General features: G+C 41.3%; 2 protein-coding genes across 2 annotated transcripts; one reads left to right on the top strand and one right to left on the bottom strand.

Annotated features, from left to right (window-relative positions):
* Positions 1-131: 131 nt before the first annotated feature.
* On the top strand, positions 132-1,608 carry atp5md (ATP synthase membrane subunit k). The gene is made up of 4 exons (XM_069665742.1): positions 132-213; positions 1,081-1,185; positions 1,284-1,377; positions 1,482-1,608. Exons 2-3 carry the CDS (start codon positions 1,099-1,101, stop codon positions 1,371-1,373), a joined length of 177 nt encoding a protein of 58 aa, XP_069521843.1. The 5' UTR covers positions 132-213; positions 1,081-1,098; the 3' UTR covers positions 1,374-1,377; positions 1,482-1,608.
* Positions 1,608-6,923, bottom strand: taf5 (TAF5 RNA polymerase II, TATA box binding protein (TBP)-associated factor). The gene is made up of 11 exons (XM_069665741.1): positions 6,506-6,923; positions 5,437-5,665; positions 5,000-5,315; positions 4,730-4,893; positions 4,096-4,231; positions 3,829-3,949; positions 3,600-3,729; positions 3,206-3,370; positions 2,936-3,113; positions 2,393-2,570; positions 1,608-2,157 (listed from the first exon to the last, which is right to left on the bottom strand). Exons 1-11 carry the CDS (start codon positions 6,921-6,923, stop codon positions 1,943-1,945), a joined length of 2,250 nt encoding a protein of 749 aa, XP_069521842.1. The 3' UTR covers positions 1,608-1,942.
* Between the last annotated feature and the right edge of the window lie 13,319 nt (positions 6,924-20,242).

Below are 20,242 nucleotides of genomic sequence, written 5' to 3' on the forward strand. Positions count from 1 at the left end.
TTATCCAATCATCGACGAGAAAGAATGATTGACACTTCCTCAAGCCATTTATTGGTCGTTTAAGACACATGCATTGAGTGACATCAATTTGGACCAATAATAATTCTCGTTTGGATTTCTAGAGTAGGCGGGATATCCTTGTGAATTTAGCATCGCGGCCTCTGCTGAAGGGCACCTGTCTCATTCTGTTTGCATAGGGGTCGTGTGCTAAAGGTAAGACATATCGTTGAGACATTTGAAAACAAATACATTTATTCACTTTGTTCTTTTAAAATGTCCAGATAAGTCTATGATAAATGTAAATTGCATCTGCGACCATGTACTATTTATCTAATGTTGTGTGAAAGTTAAATTAGCTGGCAGGCTAACCTAGCATGCTAACGTTGACTTACGATAGTGTGTGCTAGCTAAGAAGCTATGCAGTTACAAACCGATAAAAGTCAGTCTGAATGAAAAGTCCGCTGTTGTGCATTTGTCTGGTATAATGTTAATGCATTTAAGTTGGTTAAAGTGTATATACTTTCCGGGAGTATTGCATTAAAGTTTGTGTTCTGGTTTTATTGAAGAAACGTTAATGTTAGAATGTCAAACAAACGACCTATTAAGTTGCACATTGTCTTATATCATGATGCTAGTAAACTTTATTGCTAGTTTACAATCGCAGGAAATCGCAGGTTATTTTGTGTGATATTAAAATGGTACAATTCTGAAATAGAAAATAATATTACTTAATTGCTAACGTGCTGGAGTCCCTACGTTAATTTCTGTCTAGGATTGACAGCACAGTGTATTGATGAAATCATATATTGTGATGTTTTTTCGGATTCTTTTCTCGATAAAGCCAATCATCATGTGATCTGTAAATATGAAAAATATCTTTTCCAGGGAGATGTCTTCCAATGTCTGTCCAAAAGTCCTAAACGCAAATATTTAAAGGTTACCGTCAGTTGAAATGTCACTAACCTTAATTGATGACATCTAGTTTTCCTTTCAGCTCCAGATGTGTTTGTATCCAAGGTCCAAACTGATGTTTCTCTACAAAATAACTCACTTAAACACCTTTTGTCCTCTTTATGGTAGGACCATAAATAAACCATCATGGGAGGACACGACGCAGGAACCCAGCACCAGTTCACTGGAATTGCCAAGTACTTTAACGCATACACAATCACAGGAAGGAGGAATGTGAGTTGTGTGTAACTTAACATAAACTGCATGTCACATGACATGTCAAACTGTCATTCTTCCATGAATTCTCATTTTGCTCTTCTTTTCCTCTTCAGTGTGTTTTGGCCACATATGCCAGCATACTAGGCATTGCCCTTTTCTTCAAATTGAAGCCCAAGAAAAAGGCAGCCATCACAGAAAAGTGATAATGTAAGTGCATTACAGTCTCTACATCCTGTTAATCTCAAAATGTCCCTGTATCCCGAAGTATTACTCCACTTAATTAACTGAAGGCCCTTATTGTCTTCTTCCAGGTGACCATTTTGACCATCGCTTCTAACAGCTGGGGGTGGAGAAAGCAGCTTGACGTGCTTGTGATAAAATGTGGTTTGGTTTCCCTATGTTAACAATAAAGAGAATTTATGCCCAAAACATAGAAAACATTTTTGTTTATTTACAGTGTCCACCAGTATAAAAGACTATGATACACAAATGTCAGCCATGTGTTGACACAGCTGTACTCATGGCAGTGATTCTAAAAACAGTCCTCAATCATCAACGGCACTTTTCTCAGTCCAGAGGATATCGGCAATTGATTAGCTTGATCCGGGGCCAGAACCCGAGTAGGCTAACCTCATTGTATCTTCATTCACAGTTGATAATAGTTATGTTTTACTTCCACCTCACCACAAACTGCTATTTGGGGTGATCTGGAACCAGACGTTTGCTTCCTGTCAAGTTTTGTAGATTTTTTTTCTCATAACTCAATCATGTCTCATGGGTTGTAGGCCCCAGCAGCCAGCAGCAGGTTCCTGCGGGTGAAATGAAGGTGTATGACTGGTGAGGATTTAGTCATGTAGGTGCCCAGCAGCAGCTCCTGGGAGTTATCCTGTAGATGTATGTGTCCTGTCGCTGCTGTGAAATCATCAGTCTCTAAATCATCAAATGCTTTCATAGCATCCCACAGACGAACCGTGTTGTCCATAGAGCCTAGAAAAAGACAAGAGGACATGTTACTAAGTTCAATTGTAGAAACTCCACAAAGAAACAGTATATGTGCATATCCTGAAATCAATAGACGAAGACTGCAACGATAAAGTTTTATTGCTTCATAATTCTCTAAATCTGATTTAATGTTCAACAGAGCCTGCTAAGAATGTGTTGAGCTTGACAGTTACAAGATATTACACTGATGTAAAAATGAAGATAAGTTGTAGTTTCGCACCTGAGGCAAGAATCTCGCCGTCTCTGCTGAATTTGAGGGAGTAGATGCCGTCTGTGTGGCCTTTGAGCTCTCCAATCATCAGTCCATGACCGATGTCCCACAGAAGAACTCTGCCATCAGTTGCTCCAGAAGCCAGGAACTTTCCATTGGGAGAGAAAGCCAGCGCATGGATCGGACCCTGAAGATAAAATTAAGACTCAATAAAGCCCTGCATTCATTAATACAACAAGCTGTGCTACTGTAGAAATCTGAATCAAACCAACAGCTTGGATGTGAATAAAATTCTTTACACCAAAGGAACCTTACTTTATAGAATGGGAGGTATTGACAGAGCATTTAAAGTTACATTTGATAGATTTATTTTATTTCTGTTTTGGTGTTCTCGTAATAGTACTTTTCTGATCGTTAATCTTGTTGGGTAAATTTAGCTACAGTTTAAGAGGCTGATTTATTTTGACAATGTCTAAGAACTGATACACAGCTTTATAAAATTCTCCTGCATGTGGTACCACTGATGAGGCCTCTGCTCTGGTGACATCTGACCTTGTGACCAGTGAAGATGCGGACACAGTTTCCGCTCAGGACATCCCAGAGCCGGATGGTGCGATCAGACGACCCTGTGGCGACATAATTGGAGTTGGGGTGGAAGCGGGTGCTAGTGATATCAGCAAGGTGACCAGAAAACATCCTCAGGGGCTGGTAGTGATCTGTTGCCCACAGACTGTTGAAGAAAGCATAACATAATGTATAAACAATATATTTATCTCTGTATCATAGGAGAATATGGAAGGGTTGAGTTCTGCAGTGTCATACCGTGCCACTCTGTCATGTCCCCCCGAGATAAAATAGTACCCATGTGGGGAAAAGTGGGTGTCCCACACGGGGTAGTTGTGGCCTTTGTAGCCCACCAGACATGTAAATGTTTGGAGACTCCACAGCCTGATTGTACCATCTTCTGAGCTAGACAACAAGTAGTTTCTGAAAGGCAAAAAGAACAGGAGTCAACAGGAATTACCAGAGTTACGTTTCCTTGCACATAAAGAAGGGGTAGGAAGGTCTCTCAACAATGTGCCTTCATCTTAATTCTCTTTATAAACACCCTATAAACCTGCCCTGATTCTTATAATTGTAATAATTTGGTCCAAAACTGTGTTACAAAAATTCAGCTAGGATGAAGTGCTCATTTAAGTAATGAAAGGATCTCTACCTGTCCGGGCTGAAGCTGATGCCGTACACCGGGCCACTGTGTCCGTAAAGAATCTTTGACTCACTGGCCGTCTTCTCATCCATGATCCTCTCCAGCACGTCGTCTGACTCTTTGTCAATCACATTCAAGTCTTGAGAGAGAGGAGGGGAAGTGTGACTTATGTTAGAGAAAGTTAGAATAGTATCCACTCACTCATTCATTCATCAGTAATCACTATCATACACTTTACCTGCTGCAGACTTGACCTTGCGAAGCTTCTTCGGTGTAACACTCCACACTCGTACTGTGGAGTCAGCAAAGCCTCCTGCAATCAGGCTGGAGTCATCTGTGAAGTCCACTGCTGTCAGACCCTACACGACAGAAGGTGGGAATAAATTACAAAATATTTTCCTGTAGTTAAAATTTTCACAAAGATTCTCTTCCTACCACTTGTTAAATGTATAGACAATTTGCTAGTAGACATGAAGTGAGTTTCTGGTTATTTTGAGTGATTTACCTGGTAAGCATTAAGAAAAGAGTAGAAGCAGATGGAGGGGAGGTTATCTGGTCCCAGGCGGATCCTCTTGGTGGCCTCCTTCATGTACATGATCTTGTCCAACTTGTCTGAGTCCTTTAGTTCTGGTAGAGGTATCCTGAGCCACAAGAAAAAAGCTTCATCATTACTATCTGCCAAGTTTGCAAACTGTTTCATAGTTTTCAAATACGGCGTGTGAGCGTGGAGAGGCAGGGGCGCTCAGCAGAGAGCAGAGAGCGCATTAGGCGGACAGCAGACTTCAGTGTTTGATAGATATTAGCAAAAGAATTGAAGACAAGAAGAACAATTGCATTTTACTGCACAGAGAGCGGCCATTGTCATTACATGCTGCTTCAGAAAACACCAGAAAACATCGGTGGCAGCAACGTGACGCCCACGCAGTAAACATTTTCCCAATACGCTACACAGACGTTTATGGGCTTAATGAATGAATGAACAAATCAATGCATAACCTTTATATAGTCTAAATTTTGCTTTTACAGTATAGAATTCTCTAAGATGCATTACAAAGAGTAGGCAGTGCTGAAGCTGACCATTTTTGCTAATCTTTCAGTGCATGTTCAAAGGAATACACCAGTGCATAAAAACTCTCTACCTGGTCTGTGAAGGTGCATTAGGATCCTGTTTCTTGCTCTTGGAGCCCATGCTGTCCTTCTTAGGTTTCTTCTTCTTGGGTTTACCCTCCTCATTCTCTGCCTCCTCATCCTCATCATCAAGAGGAAGCTCAATTTCTGGTTCCTTCAGCAGTCCATAGTAAACCTTATTGATAAAGCAAAGACAGGCAATAAATACAACAAAGTTATTTCAAAAACATGGGAGGAAAAAGAAAGCACATTGTGTTTATGGGTTTGCATATAAATCCTACCTTTGCTTTATTAGCCTCTCGTTTGGCCTCTCCAGCCAAGCTGCCAGACATGGCATCGATTTGGCTCTTGCTGCGCGGCATGCCGTCAAAGATGTCAATGTAGAGGTGCTCTTGGATGATATTCCAGATCTGGTTGTTCTGACGCTCCTGCAGGTGCCTCTTGAGCAGCTGGTAAGAGTCACGGGAGATCCGCAGCACGAACTTGCTGGTGCGGAAGTCCAGCAGGGTCTCGTTGCCTCTCATGTGCTCTTTTTTGGTCAGGCTGGACAAAACACGCAGGTCGTCTTCGTAGTAGCACTCCTGATCCCCGCTAAACCTGAGATGGAGGGAAAGGAGAGAGGAATTGTTATTTAAGAGTGAAGGATTTAATGCTGCTTAAAACAAAACCACGTAAGCAGTTTAATTTGGATAAACTACAAAAGGTTAAGGAAACTCACTTTTCAAAGAACACCTTGGACTCATTTTCGTGGTTGTTGTACACCAGCTCAAGGTACATGTGCACAAACAGCGGGTAGAAGACCTGAGACAGCTCTGCTCGGTGACAGTCCAAAACCGACTCTATGAACTTCTTCAGGCCGCTGTAGTAAACACCATACAGAGCCGGGTCTCCCTGCTGGCTGTAAGCTGACAGCACCACATTGACGTCTGGCTGATCCTCCCCAGGAGCTGTTGGAAACGACAGTCCAGGTGAGATGTACATCCAATAATTATAGGCCAATCTCTCAAAAACAGTATTCTTTGTTCAATATAATTCATATATAATATAATATATATAAAGGCAAGGTTCATAAAGGCAATGTCCATCATAAAAGTTACAAACAAGTATTTTGTACAGCAGCAACAATTAATTGATTAGTCATCAGATATTTATTGATATTGATTATTTTGTTTAAATCATTAATTTGAGTATATGGACTTTGGGAAACACTAATTAGACATTTTTCACAACTTCATGACATTTTATCCACTTATCTATTGATTAATAGTGACAGTAATAGACAGGAGTAAAGTTGGTACTTCGCCTTGCTTGTATTTTGTGGAATTTCTTAGCATTGTTATGACAGGCAAGTCTGAAAATCACTATTTGTTTCCTATCTTTATGTGCCCTTAAAGTAAAACAGAAGTGTAAAATGGCATTTGCTAATGTCAATTGGAAAAACAAATAAGCCTTCCTAAAGTCGAAGGAAATTAGTAAAAGATGTACTCTTAATGCCAGCAAGCCCAAGTTACCCAAACCCATTCCAATGCATACCACATTTTTTGTATTAAAAAACACTTTAAATTGAGAGTTTTTAACTTTTACATAGCAGTGAGGAGCTATATCAAGACAGTTAGTAGTCATTATATCTGATCACTGAGAAAGTACTATTGTAGTAACACTACTGTCGTAAACGTGACAGTTATTGACTGAAGAAATGCTGGTAGTTGATGTTATATCAACAGGAAACGCATAGATTCAGCGTGAACAGTGTAACACGATTTAGAACGACAGTAGCTAAGTTCTACCTTTGGTCGGCGCCGGGGCAGCAGCGGAGGATGAGCCGGTCACCCGGCTGAGAAGAGCGCTCGCATCCCCGCCTTCTGTGTCCACACTGCCCGCAGCAGCACCCGAGCCTGCCCCGGAAGAATCATTCCCCTTTAGATCTAGTGAATCCTCCGGTAATCCTGCTTCACGACGCAAAATTTCGACGGACTCAGTGAGTTTGTTCTTTCTGAGGAACTGCAGGACCGCCAGGAGCGTCTGCTGGTCCTCCGGGGCTCCTGCCGCACTTTTGTTACTTCCAGCCGAAGCACTGGAGCTAGGGGAAGGAGAGAGCAGTCTGCCATCGTTTGCATTATTATTTCCACCGCCATCGTTCGATGGTTCCGTTTTTATTTCTTTCTCCTCAACCGCGTCGACCAGACCACCCTGTACGGCCGCCATTTTAAAAATGAAATGCGCATGTGCGAAGTTTCAAAACGGAAAACGCTCAAAGTGTAGGATCCGGTCACGTAATTGGTGTTTATTGATGCAGCGTCACCATCAGTCCCGCCTCCCTCGATACCAGAAGCAGTCCGTAAGTGCATGGGTAAATCACACAATAATCTATGATTTTACAAACCATTATCCCAGGATCAACAGCATTTTGCTGTAATAGTCGTTAAATAAGTTTTAAAGAGGCTGTTTTACATCTAACATGCATGACTATTGCATCTGTTGTTACTTGTTGCATTTGTTGTTACCCTTTGCAATCAGGTAAACTTCCAATTTGAGCAGTTATTAGCATTTATGCAAGCACATTTTTCTTCTGTCCAACAGTTTTATTAATATATAACTTGTACTGTACTTTTTGTACTGTGCTGTTCTTATACTTTAAATTGGATGCACATTTATTTTATGAGAACGTGTGTACCATTGTGCACCAGGTGGTGGCAGTTTGGTCCCACACAACCTTGGCCCAGACTTCAGTACCCCAACATGATGACCGTCTTGGACATTGTATTGCCAATGAAATGTAATAATATTGCAAGAAACATTTCTTTATTATTATTGATCAATCATATTTTCAATTAATTTGTTTATGATCAGAAATCCCAAAAGCCAACAGTGATGCCTTGTTTTGTCCAACTAACAGTCAAAATCCCAAAGATGTACAATTTACTATCACAGAAGAGTAAGAAAATCAAAAAATATACCTATATGAAAAGATGGAACCAGTGACCATCTTCCCTTTATTTTAGATGTAAAGCAATAAGCTAAGGAACATTTAGGTTTTACTAATACATCAAGTAAAGATCAAGTAAATGTAACATGCACACAGATTTATACACAACTTGTAGCAGATAGGACAAACACACAAGAGACATAAAGTACATACAAGTATCAGCAGTATTTTGCATTTGGCTGAGGCTGGATTTCTGCCTATACCATACAACACACCGTTGTCCATCTCTGAACACTATGAACCCGCTGTCAGAGACACACTCATATACCGCTGAGTGTGCATGTTTCAGGTCTGCACAGAATCTGTTTTCATTTCTCGAGGCTGTCAGGAGAAAATAAGAACTTAATAGTATTTCACTTCATTTTCCAACAGTGCGGGAGACATGTTTACTCACTGGCAGTGTGTATATCATGAATTGTAAATCTCTTCTGGCAGCACTTGGCTCAGTATCTGTCTTTACCACCTTATGGGATATTATACAAGTGTTAAACCTATAACTAACTTATTTCTCATCATCCTCAGATTAACTTGCACTAGCTGCTCTCTCCTGCCTCGATCTTCCACACTGGATATCTTAAGAGTGATAACGCAGCAGCAGGTTTAGCATGAGATCTGTGGGACAAAAGAGGGGTTATAGCAGAAGCAGCAGGGCGTTGTATAACATTGCAGTGGCATTGTAGTGAAGAGATGGGGGTGGGGTTGGTGGGTGTTGGAGACACACATGTAGCATCAGCCACTCAGGGCGTGGTCATCCATGCAGGCTCATTGTGACGCTGCTAATTAGGGAGCTTGGATGCATGCCTCCCTTACGTGTCCTCTGCTGAATGACAATGTACACAGTGTGTTATAACATCACATCAGCAGCATTACTGTAAATATGCTGACATACTGTAGCTCTTGTATGTGTTTACCTTCTCTCTTAGGTATGCAAATGATGAGGCCTGAAACACATGTGTCAGACTTATGGATATTGATTGAAGATCTATAAGTGTCCCCTTCATTAAGAGGCCCCTGTGAGGCACCTAATAATTGCAATGTCCAGCACCTGCACCATCATAAAGGGAGCAGTGAGGTGTGCTTTAGTATTAAGTGCTTTTATTTTGTAATTGATAAAGACAGAAAAATTCATCTCCTGTTACTTTAATCTTCCATGGCAGCTAACCAGTTGACATTGATCTGAAAAACACCGTGATTACATGCAGCAGTCAGCTGATACTCGATGACTGAACTGTGTAATCGAGAGGAGGCTGGGAAATGTCAATGAAATAGCACATTTACAGTTTCAGGTACTGGCACTTTTAGTATCAATATACTTCTTTACTTCACTGTCTTTATCTTACGTTTTAGCTACTTGTTACATTTGCAGACAAGCTTGTACGAAATGATGCATTCACTGCCACCTGGATCATTTAACTTTATATTACTGCTTTCACAATAAAGCACCATAATGTTCTGCACTATAAAATCTGGCAACATTTCCTTTTGATGTTTCTTCCACTGATATAAAGAAAATGTCAAGAGGTCAGTATGCCTGAAGCTATTCATAATAATGAACATTTTATGTTATTTTTATGTTTATTTTTATATCATATAAATCATTTTATACTCACACATATATATATGTTTTGTTTAATTTTTTACTTTAGTTTGTAAAAAAAAAAAAGACATCCTGAACACACTGGTACTTCATACCTAGAATTTAAGATGATCCTTTATTGATCCCCAGAGGGGAAAGAAAGATCCCCCGTCTGCTCTGCTTCAGTTCCTTGCAGCAATCTCATGCAATTTTTTATTTATTTTGGGGAAACAAATGTGTCATTCTGTTTCTCATTTCTTTGATTCACTTTTACTAAATGCTTTTAAACTGATCAGCTTTCGGCATCAAAAACCCTCTTCTCGAACATTTGACCTTCTGAGAATGCTGCGTGTCGTCCTATATTCACTGCTTAATGTAAAGCTGCTCAAATGCTCCTGACAACAGTGATGAAACGGCTGAGTGATTCAGGGAGAGACGCTTGTTCAGTCGAATCCTCCTTTCACACCTCAGTGATGACTTTGCTCTGCGAGGAAGCTGGAGGATCCCCCTACCCACCCCATCTCTCGCTCTCTCTCTCTTTCTTCCCTCTCTCTATCTCTTTTTTTCTCACTCTTTCTCTTTCTCACTCACGCTCTCTCTCTGTTCCCCTCTCTCTCTCTGCCCCCCCCCCCCCCCACACACACACACACACTCCCTCTTTCTCTGTGTGTGTCAGGAGGCAGCAGGGTGTGGCTTCACCCGGCGGAGACAGCTCTGTAGGAGCACACAGACCCTCAAAGAAAAAGACGGCTTCATGTGTTGTAAACCCTTTTAATTCAAACTGCTGCGGAGCAATAGCACCATTTTTCTGAGCATTTTAATAGTATATTATGCAGTCCATACAATCCATGGCATACATTTTCAACAATTATTCCTACCTGTTTTAATTGTTACCTTTTCTGTACTGGTTATCAGAGCCTTCGTTCACATGGTACTAACCAGCCTCATGCTGATACCAGATGTGCATCACTGAGTTTAATGAAAAGGCTCTTTCATTGTGTTTACATGGTTAATTTGCATCATGAGAAGATGTGCTGTTATGGGTGTCCCCTCAAGCTGCTTGTGTGCCAGTAAAAACGTCCTCTGATGAGATTGGGAGGGAAGGTTTATAGCAGATGTGCTAATTGGTATTAGTGGCACCTGCCCAAGAATAAAGAAATGAGCAGGTTCCTCCGTACTGTGAAGTGCTCATTCAGATGAGAAATTCAGAGGTGGGATTTATCTACTAGTTGGAAATCACTTTTATCTTCCTCATACGCTGTAAATCCTTAAAAAGAGATACATGGAAGACGCTATAATTAAAAGAAGCTTTGAAGGAAAGTGTGTGTACGCACTTTTATGTGTGAGGCAGCAGAGAGTGATGTCGTCCTGGGAGTGCAGGGTGGGGCGTGGCAGTTCTCTACTCGCTTCTTCTGCTTTTATGTTTGGTTTAATGCATGCACGTGTAGGGTAGAGGAAAATGGTGCAGTCGAGTGGATTTCATGACATAAATTCAGCATCTGAATTTTCTTTATATTCGAAGCTCTTATGATGCTTCAGCGTCCTCTCCTTTTCTGTGATGCTACCTGCACATTTAAAGGAAACACGAGGTTTTTTTGCCTTTTAGAAAACCCTTCCTGTCCATCACAGAGCAGTAAACGGTCAGGAAACACAGCAAACCCCCACTGAGTTGCACATGTAAATAATTCATGAGGTGTGACTCTCAGTAGAGGTAGAAAAAGCCCTAAGAGAAGCAAAGAGGGAGGTAGAGAGTGAGGGAAAAGATGAAGGGATAGAAAAGAGAAGAAGGAAGATGGAGGGTGAACGGCAGCATGGTGGGTGGGTGGCATGGGGAGTCACAGATGAAGTATATTTGATAGAGAGGCAAGGAGAGAAGCTTAAATGAGAGTCTGAGTTTGAGATGTGACAGTGAGAAGGTGTGAAAGAAGGTGTGAAACATGTGAATGATTAAGTGAAACAGAAAATGAAGAGAGCAAAGAGTAAGGCTGATTTTTCAGCTATTAAATAGGTGAGCTGAGAGGCCAGAGAGACATGAGGATTTCTCTTCCTGTAGCTGTTAGCAACAAAGAAGAGTTGCGTCTTCATCCGGTTTAATCACACCGAGGAGAGGCAATGAAACAGGGCTGCAGTTTCTTTCATGGCCATAATAAAAGGCTGATGACTGCTTCTCAAATATAGTTGATCTCCAAATGCAAAAACACACTTTGCACCCTTCACATTTAGCTTTACTTCTGTTAGGTTAAGCTCAACTAAACACCCTGTAACCCATCTTTATGTTCCTGTAACTTACACAAGCCTCCAGAGAGAAGCAGCTGCCCTTTTCTCTCTAGTCTGTTTCAGGTGTGTGCGTGTTTGTGATGGTGGACTTATGTGTGTGTGTGTGCGTTCGTGAATGCATCTTCGAGCCTTTTGCCCACCGAGGCGGAATAATGGGCGTGAAGGCAGAGCTGTAGCACTAGAGAGCTCCATTTTAAGGGATGAAATGTGGGGAGTCTGCATTATTCAATACTGACCTAACAGGAGAGCTGGATGCTGCACGCAGTCGTCGGCTCTGCTGGTGTTACTGATGGGCGGTGGTAGATGCACAGATGTAGGTTTGTTCAAAATGCCCAGAACAGCTTGTAACAATCTGGAGTGAGAAGATGAAATACACTCTTTACTTTGTCTGAGTACCCTTAAGCAAGGCAAAGAACAGCTGCTTCTATAACCATCATACAGGTGTTATTATATTCTGAGTAAATACACTGCAAGTTGTAATCATTGTAAACATCCATCCATTATCTATACCGCTGATCCTGTTCAGGGTCGCGAGGGGGTTGGAGCCTATACCAGCTGTCATTGCTCGAGAGGCTGGGTACACCCTGGACCGATCGCCAGTCAATCACAGGGCTGACACACAGAGACAGACAAGCTTTCACGCTAACACTCACAACTACCGGCAACTTTAGAGTCACTAATGAACCTAGCAAGCATGACTTTGGACTGTGGGAGGAAGCCGGAGTACCCAGAGGGAACCTGTGTGTGTGCAAAAAGAACAAATAAACTCCAAACAGAAAGGCCTACTTAGTCCAAACTGGGATTCAAACCAGAAACCTTTAAACAGATATCATCTGAATGCAGATAAGAATCCAGTTGTGCATGCCGTCTCTTAACAGCAACTCTATGCCCCCGTCTCAGGTTGCTAGTCTGACTATAAACAATGACCAGCACATGGAAAATTAAGTCTTGATCCGGAAATGAATTATTTACTAGCCGGATGTTCACTAGCCAAACCAGAAGGCCAGAAATATTGGCCGTCACCCCCTGAAAGCTAAATCATTGTCAGGCAATAGCCGATAGCATCATTGGTTCAGATCAGCAAGTCAGATTTGTGTATGCAAATCAGCTTATTTGGAAGCAAGTGAGCTCACTTGTAATGTTGGTGAGTCTTCAGGCATGCTAGCAGCTCTGCGAGGCTACAGGTATATGTTTTCAGAACAAAGCTAACCAAACCAGCAAAATGACATGTTCAAATGACCATGCTAACACAGTGTAACAGGTAATTTGTTCACCATGTTCACCGTCTTCGTGAAGCATGTTAGTATGCTAACATTTGCTAACAACATTGCTATCACTACGCCTTGTCTTGTCTTGTCTTACTTTGTTTTGTCTTTTTTGGCCTGTCTGACTACATTTAAGGGATGTCTTCATCAACACAACTGAATAAAACAAAGTTGTAATAAAGGAACAATTTCCGCAATCAGAAGGTCGGTGGTTCTATCCCCAGCTCCTCCAGTCTACATGCTGAAATATCCTCAGGCAAGTAACTGAACCCTGAATCACTCCTGGAGGAATAGCCTGCGCTGTGTGACTGCTGACATGTAGTGTAAACTGTGATCTGAAGCCTAGAAAGGTGCTTTAACTGTAGGTGCAGTCCATTTACAGTCATTTATATATGTGGCTTGCTAAGATGAATATTTTTTGTAGTGTAGCAGGGTGTGTCTGTGCGTGTGTAACCTCTGGAGATCGTACTGTATGATGCAAGTGATTCATACTGCATGCAAACAGATGGATATGTAGTTTGTTGCATGGTCACAGATGAGAGATCTCGTTATCCGCAAAGGACGACTTCTGTTTTCAGACATCTGTTACCAAATATGTGCTAGTAATCTTATTTTGAAACTGTCGTCTCAGAATAAGAAGTAGTTTTTTTACTTGGTGCACAGCCGCCTCTCCTCTCTGCTCCCTGTTCCTCTCTGTTCCCTCCCACGCTTTCTCTGCCAGCAGAGATCTAACCAGCCACTTAAGCAGCCCCCCACTGCGGGTCATTCACAACACAATGTTAAGCACTGTTTCTTTATGACTATAAATAATGCAGCCTCCATCTAAAACTAATAAGGAGGCATTGCACAGTGACGCGACAGAACCAACTCAAACTAAGAAACATGCAGAGTTCTATTGGAGCATTTATATTCTGCTCAGTATTTAATACATGTCTGCGTAGCACATATTATACCACCATTATTTCTGTTAGTATTATTATTAATTGGTGTTTGTCGATGATCCACATGGTGTTATCCCAGAATGAAGCTTTATGTAAGAGACATTTCACTGCATGAGTGTCCTTTGTTCCCTGCAATCCAAACCTCTTCAGATTGCTTCCCTACCAAATTAGCCTTCTCTGCGGTCCAATGAGCACGTCTAAAGATTATCATACACACACACACACACACACACACACACACACACACACCTCACACCTCACAGACACATTGACAGCTGCTGTGAGTTTAAGATAAAAGGCGGCCTCCAATTTGCTAAAGGTCAGAGCCCCGCTGCTTAAAGCCTGAATCAATACTCACAATTTTGTCACTAATGGTGATGTAAACATTTTGGGGACGAATAATTTGATGTATGATTTATATTTACTGTTTCTATAGATACCATCTGGATTACGACATCATTCTATTGTCTGCCGTTTCACGATAAAGGTTTAGTAGCTATTATAAAAAGGATACAAAAGAGGAGGAAGGAATTGAGAGATGTAAAGTGTAACCTCATACATTAGAATAATTCATTGATGTTTTTCACACCTCTCCCACCCACTGTGTGTCACATTGGCAGAGTATCTTCCCTATAGGACATCCAGGACAATAGACCACCTGATAAAGATTCCATTATCGCACATAAGCTTCCTGAAAGTCCTGAAATCTTCCCTGAGCTGAATCCTGATCCGATCTGTAAACCAAAGAGTTAAAGAGCATCTTTTTTACCGTAGGTTATCAGTTAATTTCTTGAGAAGGAAACATTGATTTTCATTCAGCTGCCTGTTCTGATGGAGTGGAGGGATTTTGGCAACGGCAAGGCAAGAATTCAGTCAGTCATTCTCACTCTGAAAATGTACATACATCTGAAATGGCGGACAGGCACAAGCGCATGGTGATGAAATGCCCTTTGTTTTCCGTGAGATGTGTGTGTGTGTGTAATTCAGACACAGAATCAAGGATGGGGATGGTCCAGGCTTTCCTTTGTTACCACCATTTGATGTCACCAGGAGGGGAGGGTGGACAGGAGGAGGGGAATGCCCTTGTGGTTTGACCGACACAATGACAGACTGGTGGTTTATTTATATGAAAGGCAAGAAACACACATCCAACATACATATGCATAAATGCACATTTGTTTACAGTCACTCTGAAACCACCAGTCTGCATTTCAATTTAGATTGAAGACGACATTAGAAACACATCTCCAAAAAGTCTGCAACATCTCTGCTTTGCAGGTTTTTTTGCTGCTTTACCAAAACAAAATAATTCCTTAAGTTTTGTCATGGTGATCATTTCTTTTCATTTCCACTGGGTCTACAGGTGGCCTCCATCACAGACACACATTTTGGCACTGTATAATTTAAACGTTGGGGAAAGATGGATCCATTTCATACTAAATAGCAGCTTCAAAAGGACATTAATTCCCCAGATAATAAATACAATATTCAGAGATTTCTAAGCAGTATCTGAATAGCCTTTGGAGTAGTGGGGGAGCTATTAAGTTGCTTATATTATATCTCTAATGTGTAATATCCGTGTATATTGTGCAGTGAGAGGACTTATTGAAAGCCAATTATCAGAGTAATTAACTTTTCCATTGACATTCCCATCTCCCTGAGCAATAACGGGATGTCTTCACTCTCAGAGTGCCTGTAATTGTGTTATATGATGAAAAATACAGCTGTAAAAAGACGCTTAACTCTACAATTGAATTGAGAACACATTAACAGAAATTCAAAATGCAAACAGATAAAGTAACATGTGAGCCGACCTAATAGAGTCATAGAGATGGGTTATAAATGACCTCCCAGTCTGACCGTACACGCCTCTAAACTGCTTTTAATTAATAGCTGATCCTGCTCCATCGATCTGCTCACTCATTATGGGGCGTTACGTGCTATAGATCAGCTGCTCCTGTAATATATATACACACAGACACACACAGGCCCATCCTGCATACTTCCTCGCCCCTCAGCAGAACGTTTTACTCTAACCACTTCATTGTGGGAGGTAAATATTTTAACAGTTTACCAGACAGAACCTGAATGCCTGAGCGCGTCTCCACTCTCAGTCCCACAGGCTCAGAACGAGCTGACATTTTTAATTACGGTCACGCCGAGATAATGGAATGCTCTTTGCTGTTCTCTGCCTGATCAATAGCTGTTTATGTGTGTACAGTGACACAGTATATCAGCCTGTGGGCAGACTGCCAGCAGGTGGGGAACCACTCCAGTCAGCACTTTCGGAGAATGGAGAGGGGGGGGGGGGCAGAGAGAGGAGGGAGGGGCTGACACATATACATGCATACTGCAGGCCTGGGGAATAGGATGCATTGGCGTTGCATGTATAAGCCAGGTTGATGTAGTGCAGCAAAAAGGGTGGAGCTAAGGGTGCAGGAGTGCAGACAGTCCTCGTATCATGGATTTAAAAGCTGATGGATCTGCAAACTGCAGCACCGCAGTGTGAACGTGAGACAAGAGGAGGACTAAAACAGGAGGAGGAAGAGAAACAGAAAAGCAAAATGAACAGAATGAAGACGCATCAATGATGATGTGCCTTCATGTTAATGCATTCATTCTGTATTGTTTATTTCAGGTAAAGTAGTTCAAGAACAGACCTAAATCAGCCCTTTAACAACCTCGATCCAGCCCCTAATCATTTGTCATAAGTATGAAATCCTTCCTAAAAGAGACTTTACCTCTAGCACTGTTGACACAGCCATACAGGGCAAAATGCAGTTTCTCCGTTGGTACATGTTTGATTATTAGAAGATCCTAATTTAATAGGCTTTTCAGCTCATTTGTGTTGTTAACCAGAGAAATGCAGATTTAATGAGAAGATTGAACCCAGACTTAAACAAATAAAACTGTATAAAAAAAGAAGTTAAAAGCAACATTGTGTTTATTAAAATAACAACCTACATCTCCTCTCAAATAAAACAGTCTATTGGAAACATGTTCCTTATTGATCGGGTCAAATCTGGCCTTTCTAAAAAAGCACTTAAATAAATGGATGGACTGCACCTGTATAGCACCTTTCTAGACTTATAACCACACACACACACACACACATCCAACTGAATCATCCCACTCTGTAGCAATTTGCACATTATGTACAATTAAAAAAAAGATAAATTAATTAGGTGTCAGACGAAGCGATTAACTGCATGCTGCCTCTGTTTACATTTTCCAGGACAGAAATTTAAAGTGAGTGATACATATGACTGTTAAGCAGGATGAGTTTTTTTGTTAAAAACAACAACTTAACCATGTACAGGACAAAATCTGCAAAGAGATAAGAGATGTCCACAGGGGGCGCCAAAATCAACACAAGCCGAAAGTTCCTCACAGGAGCTTTAACTGTTTTTCTCATCATGGTACTGGAGGAGCAAAAGTTCATCTCACTTGTGTAGGCCTCCTGTATATGGTTCATGAAATGACAATAAAGAAAACATAACTTGAGGCGCTTTTACAGGAGGTGTCACATTCACCCTTTAACACACTCCTTAACATGGGCAACTGTTTGCCCACGGCTAACGCAGCAGGCTAAGCCTCCGGGAGAAATTTGAGGTTCAGTATCTTGGAAATATACTTTGACAGTAGGTTGAAGGAGCTGGGGATTGAACCACAACCTTTAGATTGGTGGGTGACCCGCTCTACCTCTGAGCCATTCAATGGTTTTCTGGTGGCCTCTTTCTGCACGGCCCAGCTGTGGGTAAAGATGCTCATTGGTCTTTAGCGATGGGTGTTCAAACCCTCCATCACACATAATGCAGATAGTGAATCAGGCTGGTGACACTGCACAGGAGATAGGTCAAATAAATAGGATGTGCTCACATAAAAAAATTGCTACAGTTTCTTGTCATCCATTGTTTTTTGTCACATCCGTAACACTGCCAAACCAATTAAAATCACTGAGTGATCATTTGTTAAAAGGTTTCTGTCGCTCAGTAAGGCGATGTCTTTGATCAATGATGACGTCTGATTAACGAGAGCAGGCATCAGAGTGACATGTTCCCTTAACTGTTAGCTTCATGGAACGCCAATCTTAGAAAATCATGCCGCCATAAAGTCATCCATTCCCGCCTTGAGGTTTTGAATGATGCCTTATAATCTCCCTGCACTCACCCGTGACCCGCAGGTTACACTGAACCACTCACTGCCGGGGAAACACTCCATCGCTAATCTTAATGTCATTTCTTCAAGCTTCAAGGTTGAAACAGATATCGCCACTCAAACAGGCACAGGGGAGGAAGGTGATGACGCTGCGGTTCGATATTTTAGCACCACCCACACACCACACATCACATACAAAGACATTATCACCTTCAGTGGGTGAAGGCTGAAGATGGGTGTTGCAGTAAAGAGGCAATAAAACCTTGGAGGAAATAGCAATAAAAAGAAACTATTTAAAAGATGAAAATATGACTGTGTATGTGTGTATATGTACTTTTCAATCCTGTTCACTTCATAAGGCATTTACAATGAAAAAATGTCTTCCATGAATGGTTAATACGTCAGTAATTTATCGTTAGAGATCAGACATGATGGATTTTAAGGAAAGGGTTACATTGGTTCTTAGTTTCAGACTATATTACTGCATTAAGTCTTTTAAATGATGATAAAATATGTAAAGCCTGAAAAAGTTTTACATTTAGGGAAATATACTTAATTGCTTTATTTACAGGGAGCTAAATGGGGAAATTATCAGGTAGTTTTGAGTGACTTTGTTGCATTTCCTGCAAGAAACCCATTTCCACAATGACTCCTCCGTCCCTAAGGGTCCTCTGATGATTTCAGATGACTTGTTTTCTTGAACATGCACTCTTTATTGACACCAGTGTGTGCACATAATGTGTAACTTTCTAACTTCCTCTGAGGAAAATGTCCATTTGTCATTTTCTTTATGAAGAGGACATGTTCAAACATGAGTGACCTTCATGCCTCTAACAGCACAGAGTGTGCTCTGCATTTTGATGGGCTGCTGCACGTTCACTGAGATTTTCTAACAGACTCTGACCTGGTGCAGGATTTCTCAGCAAAACAGAAAGCGATCATTTATGGACAAAAGAAAACATTACAAGGAGGCAGGCCTGAATAAGCAGTGTGAAAGAAGATGTTTAACAAATGATCCCTTACATCTGAGAACATTTAAGTGTTTTAATCATTCACTGCCAGCGATTGATCAGTGCTGAATGGTGATTAGTTGAGTGGCTTGATGCAGAGAATAAAACATCCCACCTTAATGTCTCATTAGGTGCATGTGTGACCATTGTTCCTGCACCTCATAGAAGAAGGATGGGTGAGGGGGGTATGGACAGAGCAACCCCCCCCCCACTGAGCTGACCCACCTCCCTGTGCCCCTGCTGCCCCGTGCAGCTCTGGATGTTTGAAGACTGTGTTGAGCAGGGGAGGATTGTCAATAAGTCTTCCTCTGGAGGCAGGTAATCTTTATTCCTCCAGCCTGACAGCCTGCAGCGCTTTGTGTGTCCTTTTCCAGCTCCGACAGCCTCTGCCGCACGTTGGTACCCGGGTACTGGGGCTGTTTAATGTATAAATCATAAAGCAGTATCACTCTCAGATTGAAACTGGACAAGAGGACTACTTTAAAGATGATATTGTTTGTAATATATCATTTATCCATGATTTAAGATAATAAAAGAAAATACCAGGTGAATGTGTCAGATGAGTTAAAAAAAATAATCCCACAATAATCCAGTCAAGGCTACAATAAGTGTTTTATTCTTGTTCCTTGGAAATTGCGTATAATTTAACCAACAGCACTGTGAGAAAATTACAATAATGTGCCTATTACCACACAAACACAATATAATGAAGGACTTTTCAAGGTTAGACACTAATCCTCTCAAAGATAGAGATCAAATGATAACCCCCCCGAAGAGAACCTCAGAGAAAGTAGTAAAACAAAGCTAAGCGCCTGGGAACAGCCCTGAAGATTACACCACAATGTTTAATATCTTTTTATTACTGCTGAGTCAAATTATAATATTTAATGTAAAGGGGATCAATTTTATGAAGCCACAGAGCATTATCATCTGACTCTGCATTTCTCTGGAGCTCTACAGCACGTTTCAGCATCTGCAGGACATTTTTTTGGTTTTATGTCTCCAGACTTTACTGTTTGACTTCACTAATTACATCTGCCTTGTGTCTTTCCTGCTGGGGACTTCTCAGGAAAGAAGCTCTAAAAACCTACTGTAATCGATCTGTCCAGCTCCAAACAGCAACAGACAAAGTTGGCAACTAGCTGGTATAACAACATAGAACAATCAAATGCTGAATGATATTTTTCTTAGGAGTCAGTGGAGACCTCAACAGAGCTAAAAGAAGAGGCCAAAAACTGATTGCTAAAGTTGTGTGTCAGCAGGACGTGTAAATGGGCCTGTGTTTGCTAATACAGCCGCCATCTGAGCCTT

Source organism: Semicossyphus pulcher, unplaced genomic scaffold, assembly GCF_022749685.1.
Source record: "Semicossyphus pulcher isolate SPU_LCO1_2020_fin unplaced genomic scaffold, fSemPul1.0.p SCAF_17, whole genome shotgun sequence".
Classification (NCBI taxonomy): Eukaryota; Metazoa; Chordata; class Actinopteri; order Labriformes; family Labridae; genus Semicossyphus; species Semicossyphus pulcher.